Source organism: Acyrthosiphon pisum, chromosome X, assembly GCF_005508785.2.
Source record: "Acyrthosiphon pisum isolate AL4f chromosome X, pea_aphid_22Mar2018_4r6ur, whole genome shotgun sequence".
In the NCBI taxonomy this organism is placed as follows: Eukaryota; Metazoa; Arthropoda; class Insecta; order Hemiptera; family Aphididae; genus Acyrthosiphon; species Acyrthosiphon pisum.
Window position 1 is genome coordinate 12,797,907 of NC_042493.1, and position 9,051 is coordinate 12,806,957.

Genomic DNA, 9,051 nt, shown 5'->3' on the forward strand with positions numbered 1-9,051 from the left:
AGCTCACAATAAGTCAAAATATTTTGAAAATTTTATCTGTGTATAGAAAATGGAAATGTAAACATTCAGTCAAAATTTCATGCATCCACGGTCATTTTTTTTAAAGTTACACCAAAAACCAAAATCAATTTTCTCGAAAACAGATTTTGCGTAAAAATTCCCGTTTTTCCTTAATTTTTCTTTTGTTTTTCCCGGCGCTTTTGAAAACTACTGGGAAATTTAAATTTTGACCTCCCCAATGCACCAACGATATTCACTTTCTGATCGAACAAGATACTGAAGTTGAAAATCGTAGCATTATTTCGACTACTTATCGTGTACACAGACACAAAAAAAATAAAAAAATAAAAAAATAAAAAAAAAAATAAAAAAATAAAAAAACACACATCATTGTAAAATCAATACATTCATCGTTCCACTCAGAATCTAAAAAAATAATGTTTTTTATAATGGTTTAATATTTAAAAGAAAATGCTATGAAATAAGAAGACTTATAGATTAGGAGGGATAGAATGTCGATGACCTAAAAAAGTATCAACAATTACAAAAATTTAAAAATGCTTCAACGTACTAAAAAATATATAAAATTATCCGGAAATATAAAAAAGTACATAAACAAAATTTAGTAAACGTTTAAATTTTAAGTTTAATTTACAGTAAAAAACAAATATATGAAATTATTATATTTTAATTTAATAAAAGAATATAATTATCATTATAATATAATATATTAATTATTAAAATCTGTATCTTTACATACCTAATAAATTTAGTAACAACAAAAATGCAATTAAAAATGAAAAAAAATGAATTTTTACTATAAATGCAAAAAAATTAGGTTTTTTCTTTAGTTCAATGAAATTGATATATTCTGAATTAAAGGAGAATAAAACAACTTTTTAGCTTTTTATAGGATGAAAGGAAAAAAATTTAAAATTCATCAACATCTCTACTTATGATAATATTATTTAGGTATCTTATATAATTTAACAAAATATACCATAATATTATTATTGTTTTTACAAACATTTTTGAGGTTATATAATTAATTCTCTAAATTCTCTAAATTGATTCATAATTGCTAAATGTATTAATCTGAAAGTAAATAATCATACATGATGTTATTTAGTAGGTATTTATTTTTAATATATTTTTATATAACCTCCGAAAATACTTTAAAAATAGTTTTTTCTAAGAATTTGAAAAAAAAAATCCACCCAAATTAAAAAGCTAATTTGGCATCTAATAATATTATATGAAATATTTTTCTTTTTAATTTAATATACATATTATATGGTTGTAATAATCACCTATACAGTCCCAAAATATAAGTTTATTATAGATGCCAACTTAAATATCCACTAAATGCGTGCTTTTTTACAATTGAATGGAACAAACTATAAGCTAAATTTAACGACATCGGTATTACGATTTATGAATCATATAAACAAGTAAACCTAAATTATTTCGTAAATTATCGTGAACCATGTTCATACACATAAAAATGGTCTACAAATAACATTTTTACGCACGTTTCCATTGATTTTGTACGTCCGTAGCAACGGAACCAACAATATACAAAGTACGACCCAGTATGGTCGTATACTACAAATATTTATTTGGTCGTAGTAACTTCATATTATTTTCTATTGTCGCGAATGAACTATTAATTTAAAAAAGTTAAAATATGTTACGTGTTAAAGAACTGCAGAATGCATTGACCGAGACCCGGGTTCAATTACATGTAAGTTCAAAAGATTAATGAATACCTTATCAATTAAATCCCTATAGATAAATTAAAATTTTGCTAAAGGAATTGATGAGTGAAAATAAAATTTTGAAAATTATGGAAAAAAGGCAAGAGAAAGCCCTATCAAAATACGAGGGCACACATGTTAAACTACCTCAGGTTATTAAGTCGTACAGCGAAGACATTCGCTCACTTCAGACTCGACTACATTACATGAAAAGCTCTTACAGAGAACTGGAAAACAAAACCAATTGATAAGTACTAAGCTATTGGATGTTCAAAAAAAACACAAACACTTGTTAGACTTGACCAAGAACAAGCAGCTCGGTGAGAGAGAAAAAATTGTCCAATCAACTTGAAGAAGCGGAAAACATTATTAAACATCAAGAGACAAAAATTCAGGTACATAAAAAAAAAAAGTTATAACTATAATATAAATCATAGGTATTTCAGTATAGATTTTGTTTTATTTAATTGTAATCTTAGAATTTAATAAAACAAATTGAACTTCTGAATAAAAACCACCAAAACCAAATGAACGTAGGGATAAATAAAGCAAAGGCTTTGCAACTAGAACTAAACCATTTAAAGGAAACAAATGACCAACTAGTATCTAAGGTTGAAAAACTCAAATATCAGAGTTATGGTGGAAGACGGAGCTACGTATGTGCATCAAACCAAAGTATTGCACCACAATCCAGGTAAGTTTATTTGTAATACACTGATTCTTATTTTAAAAACTTATTGAACGTGAACTTTATGGTTATGCTTGATTAGGTCTACGGAAATGTCTAAGAACTCATTATTAGTTAATGTCGTTGGCGTCGTCGTTGATCGAGTGGCATCAACGGGAATTCCCAGAAAGACGGGAAAACCTGAATTGGTTCACGGTGAGTCCGAGATCAGCGATCACACCAAAGACCTCCAAAAAAATCTAATGAGGCAGGTGCATGAGGATGTGATCAATAAACCAAACATGTTGGCAAACTATAAAATGGAATCATGCAACTCATGTGGTGATTCGAAAGATTTGAATTTTGGAATTGCTGAACTGATGAAGGTTATACTATTGTTATATAAACCCTTAGGTATTTTTTATTTTATTAGTAAACATAATATTTACTTTAGAAAAAAGATATATCAGACGCATGCGATGAAAGTATAATGCAGCAGATTGAACCTGATGTAGCTGGGAATCCTTTTTCATTGTCCAACGTTCATGGAATGAAATCGACCAGGGAAGATCAATCGATAACAAACTTGAGAAACAATAATGATGAAGAATTAATTAATGCCGGAGAAGTTAACTTGCAGAAAGATAATTCGTCCTCAGACGATGATGATACGAGCAGTGTATCATCTGTTAGTGATACTGATTAATAGATATATTATTATCTCCGCCGTTTCATTTCAGTTTTATAGATTTTGAGCGAAAAGAGGAATGTATATTGCTGTGATGGTTTTACAGTGTTATAGTTACGTTAAGTAAGAAATATTTGTCTAAAAATAGTCCAAAAATTTCATTTGATCTCATTCATTGATTAAAAATATTATTCAGTTATCTACTAATTAAGATATATTTTTATTAATTTTATTTTTAATTTTTTTAAAATATCAGAAAACCTTTTAACTTCATTAAAACAAATATGGTAAAATATTTGAATATGTAGGTAGTACCTATGACTAATTTAATAAAATCTATTTTGCTTATATGGTACCTAGTTGAGAAGAAATATAATCTCAGACATTTGAAAAGTTGGCCAGTTTAATAGAAACAAATTTGCGTTTAAGTTTTACAACTATAACATTTACAATTTTCAAGACAGATATTCGACAATAAAGATTAACAATGAAATTATAATTTATGAAAGGATTAGTTGGTTGCCAACATTTATTCTTATAACCATGTAATTATGAATTTATGTGAAATTATCATTGTTAGAAATAATTAATATTTTATAAAACAAACATTTCATGTGCTATAAATTACATAAAAACCTGTAGATGACCAACAATTTTAAGCTGAAAAAAAACTAAAATTCTTACCTAATAAAAGTTCAAACAATTTAAAAATGTACGTTATTAACATAATATCTATTGTTTTATAAAAACCGGAAAGTTTTACAATGATAAACTGACAGATTTCACAATATCAACCTTCTTGTATCAACTTGAAAAAATTGGTGTTTTATTTTTATTACCCACAAAATTACAAGTATTGTTTTACAAATAAGATTTTTATAGCTCTTTTTACTACTTTTTATAAATGCCGAATGAATAGTTTTTGTGTCATTTTTTTTTAAGATTTCTTTTAGTTATTTCAGTTTTTTTTTAATTTAAGTGCCTTTAGATTTAAATATTAAATGTTTGAATCCAAAATAACAAACAAAATTCACCATCATATTAAATCTTTAACGATTTTAATCTTCATTACATTTAATATTGTTTGTTTTTATTAGCTTATACCTTAAAAGTAGATTTTCGAGAACAAAGTTGGAATAAGTTAACATTGTCCGGGCATTGTATGCAGTGCTCAATTAGATTTGAGTACTGTAGATTAAATATTGACTAGGTATATTAAAAATATATTAAACATTTTACTAAGTACTTAAATAATCATAAAAACAATTTGAACTAGACGCTTCAAATATTTGTTGCCTATTAACAGTCTGTAAATTCTATTATTCAGTATGCTACTTCCTACTGAAGAATACATATTTTTATCTAAAAGTGGTTTGACATGAATAATTATTTATTATTAAATTACTTATTTTAAAGGTTTTATTTTAATTAATTATTACTAAAAAGTAATTTTAGGCACATACGATAGCGTTATATTACTTTAATTATTATCACATACACAAATATTATGGCACTTTTAGTTATAAAGTCGACCAGATGTTTTTGCATTTACACCGATAGGTTTTACATAATAATACAATAGTAATGGCAGACTACGTGGCGTCGTGACAATAATCATTCGAAAATATCAAATAGGGGTTTTATGATTAGATAATGAAATACTATCTAGATTATAGTGTTTGCGCAAATGTGCAATATATAGATACTATGTGATCACTAAATCCGTTGAAATTACGGATCGGTTAATATTATTGGCGACCGTCATCCATTGCGTATAATTAGATAGGTAACTCGTGTTATCAAACGAATAATGTATGTAAAAATAGTTTTTTAGTGTTATAATTGTTACGCATAGGTAAATACCATTCTAATAACCACTCAAATACGTTCGATTATCGTATGGGTTAAGACGGTTTGACAACTCAAATAAGAGCCTTCTCTATAGCCTTTCTCTAAGTACCTACATAATAATATGAGACCACAATTCATTATATTAAATCTCGGGTTATTATTTATTATATGATAAAAATTAAGTCCCAAACGAATCATTCGATGGATTTCATAATATAAGTGGACACCTATAATTATTAGAATAGAATACAAAAATAAAATGAATACAATACAATTAAAATGCAAACAATTCTATATGAAAAAAAGTGTTGAATATTAGGTAATCAAAAGTGTTTATGTTTCAGCAAAAAATAATTTTTCTTTTAACTAAAAGGTTATTTAAATTGTAATAAGTATATAAATAATTATATAAAAACCCATCGTTTTATTAGTTATATACAATATAGAACATTAAAATTCAAAAAATCATTCAAAAATACGAATAATGATAGCTACGTTCTATAAAAACAAAAGACAATAGTCTCGCTGTAGATTTCAAATTAAATGTAAAAGTAGGTAGGTATTTATAACACTAGAACTAAGTATACAAAATATCATTAATTTTAGTCTTTAGAAGGATATTTCAAACGGGATCTTATAATCAAAAAAATCAGAAATTAGTTGAGATTTTAAATAAGTTTTTAAAATTGTCCTTTGAGTAACATTGAAAAAAAAATATTGGTGGCCAATGTAGCAATATTATTTTTTTCATTGAAATAATCCGAAATATGTTATAATAAATTTTAATTATTAACACGATAACACAGCCGCTATTAGTAGGTACTATCACAAAGAAGCCAAAATCAGCTATCATGAACTTTGGCGGGAAATTATAATCATGTGGATATGGATAGGCTTATCATATAATTTTTTTTTATTTTAATATAATTTTTCTATTTATAATTGTTGGTCTTTTAAAATTTTAATTTTAAAGGATTAAACCATTTTGGCATTAGCGCGTTTTGAATTAAATGTAGTTTAATTGCTATATCAATAACATGGGTAATAACACGTTTTGATGTAAAATGAAAATTACACGTTATGAATTAAATTATGGATATAATAGTTTTGGAAAAAAATGAAAAATATGACCTATGATTTAGTACAGAAAATAGCACGTTTTGAAGGAAAGTGGATATAGAACGTTTTGGAAAAAAATGTATTGGAAATAACACGTTTTGAAAAAAAAGTAAAAGTTTAAGCTTAGTTTCAACTGGGAAATAGTACGTTTTGACAAAAAGTAATCGATTTATTGCCATTTTTTCCATAAAAATCGATATATAATACTCAATTTTATTAAAAATGGAGATAACACGTTTTGCATAGAAGCACCTCAATTGGAAAAGGATTGGTGATTTAACGGCAATCGATATTCGTTATAATATACTTATATGAGATGCATGACGCTTTTTGCAGATCATATTTTTGTTTCATTTTATTTATAATAATATAATAAAAGTAATTGTTATTAACTTAGTTAATTTTATTTCTATGCAATTATCCCCATCGTCCACAGAAAAATTGCTATCGTGGTTATTTTTTACACATGTGGCTTCTCTTGAGCTTGACTGACCCATATGCACTAAAATCCTAGGTATGCCATTGGCAATTATCTTTCATAACTTTAAATTCATGGACAGACAAATTGTTAAATAATATTTGTGTAGCATACGCAACTGTATATAATATGATACATTGGTGACGAAAGTGGGATGGATGGATATAAATAAGGATAATTTAGGTATTTTATATTTATAAGTATAATAATTTAAACAGGAAAGTCGCAAGTATAATTTTAAATGTGTCACAAAAACATTTCCAATTGTTTTATTGAACGTGGAAATATAATGGAAACGTACGTGAGAAAATGGAAAATTATAGTCAAATTATAATATTGGTATTTGGCATTTATAAATTCAGTAGGACAAGTAACGTTTTATGATTAATTTATATTATTTTATTTTTATATTTTTTTATATCAAGTTATTATAATTAAATTCACCTGCTTAAAATATCAATGAGTACGCCACTGTGACTATAATACGTGGGATGTATGGCCATTTTACTTTTACTAGACTGTGACAGTATGACAAGTTAGGGGTAAAGTTACGGGATGTACATAAATGGTTTTAAATATATGCAATTATATTGTGACGTCAGTCAAATGATACTAAATCTACTATGAACCTATTTGCTCGGTACCCATGTCATTATCAAAATTAGTATTACGCGAGTGTATAATATATAAAATATACAGCACAGTTAATGTTTATAATTAGGTTTTACAGTGTATTTTTTTCATCAAAACGTTCGTGTAAGTACATTTTTTGCAATCATTTTTAATTAAAACTGCCGAACGTAAAATACACGTAGGGCCACCAAAATCATTCTTCAGGTGTTTTGAGATATGCATTGAAGTGAATAATATTATCGTTAAGGCCACGAATACACGAAACAATGATTCATTACAAAATAATAACGAGGAGCTCACCCGTATCTCAAATAAGAATTTTCATAATATTTCTTTTGAAAAACAATGATTGTTCCTTAAGTATGGATTTAACGATATTTTAGGAATATTTATGCGGTACAAATATTAAGTGTGAATCCGAAAAAATATTATCTTATTTCTTAAATTGTTAATGCGATTAGAATAAGTTTTTGAAAATGAGAATGACATTTTTTCTCTCCAAATTCGCTTCATTTTTAGGTATTAAAAGAAAATTTTAAAAATTTGATATTTTTGTGTTTTTAGGAGCAGGAAAGTATAAAAAACCGTTTTTGATTGTGAATGCAATGTGCACAATTTATGAAAATGTATAATAACTAGGGAAAGGATTTTAATTTAAATAAATATTTTTATGTAATAATAGCATCGGAAAGTTTTCGATATATGTATACGTTTCATTTAATTTCAAGTAATCTGATCCTAATTTTATTTTAAATATTTTTAAATATTTTAGAATAATTAAATTGTTTTACAAATAAATACATAAATTATGTAATATTGTAGAATTTCCGTGTATATTTAAATTTTTTTACAAATAAATATACGTATTCTGTATTATTGAAGAATTTCCATTTTTATTTTAGTATTTTGCGATACTATTAGGTCTCTGTACTGTACACTTTTTACATCAAACGACAACGATTCGATATCTTATCTAGTTATCTAAGTAGTAGGTAGTAATTTCAGTATACGAGTATATGCGTTCGCTTTTCGATCAGTATTCGTATGAGCGTTATTCGATCACGTTATTTTCGTATTGTGTCCGTGTGTGTAGTTTGTATAATATAATATTGTTAACTATTTAAATATGTCCAAAGTAGCTCGCGCAAAACGGTCAAAAGTCAGTATTTATTTGGAAGAATTTCCGAATGAAACTTTTAGGAGTGATGGACAAGTTTTATACTGTCAGTCTTGTGATAAATCAGTATCTATCGACCAACGTGGTCAAATTATTCAGCACATCAATACCAGTAAACATAGAGGCAATAAAGACAGAAAGCTTATATTTCAACAAAATTGTATTTCTACATCATCCGCATCTACCAATAGAAAGTCAGTTTTTAACGATGATTTGTGTCGTGCAGACATGCAAAAATGTTGCATTTAAAAATTTTATGGAAAAATATACTGGTCATAAAATTCCCGACGAGAGTACACTTAGGAAAAATTATGTTAGTGGGGTGTATGAAGAAACTATTTCGAAAATTTAAAATATCATTGGAGATGGCCCTATTTGGGTTGGAGTAAATGGAACAACAGACGCCGACGGTCGATATATCGCAAATGTTACTGTAGGAAAATTGAGCACTGAACCATCTAAACCATTTTTATTGTGCTGTAAAGAATTAGATAAATGTAACCACAAAACTATATGTAAATTATTTAATAATGCAATGGGTGTTTTTTGGCCGAATGATATTAAACACAATAATGTACTTTTACTTTTAACGGACGCCGCGCCGTATATGTGTAAGGCGGGAAAAGTGTTGGACACATTTTATCCAAGAATAATACATTAACTTGTCTAGCACATGATTTT

The 9,051-nt window shown here is 26.8% G+C and overlaps 1 protein-coding gene across 1 annotated transcript; it reads left to right on the top strand.

The window, feature by feature from the left end:
- Nucleotides 1–1,541: 1,541 nt before the first annotated feature.
- On the top strand, nucleotides 1,542–3,319 carry LOC100572572. Its single transcript, XM_016803677.2, has 5 exons — nucleotides 1,542–1,744; nucleotides 1,814–2,152; nucleotides 2,237–2,451; nucleotides 2,528–2,810; nucleotides 2,879–3,319. Exons 3-5 carry the CDS (start codon nucleotides 2,285–2,287, stop codon nucleotides 3,128–3,130), a joined length of 702 nt encoding a protein of 233 aa, XP_016659166.1. The 5' UTR covers nucleotides 1,542–1,744; nucleotides 1,814–2,152; nucleotides 2,237–2,284; the 3' UTR covers nucleotides 3,131–3,319.
- Nucleotides 3,320–9,051: the final 5,732 nt, after the last annotated feature.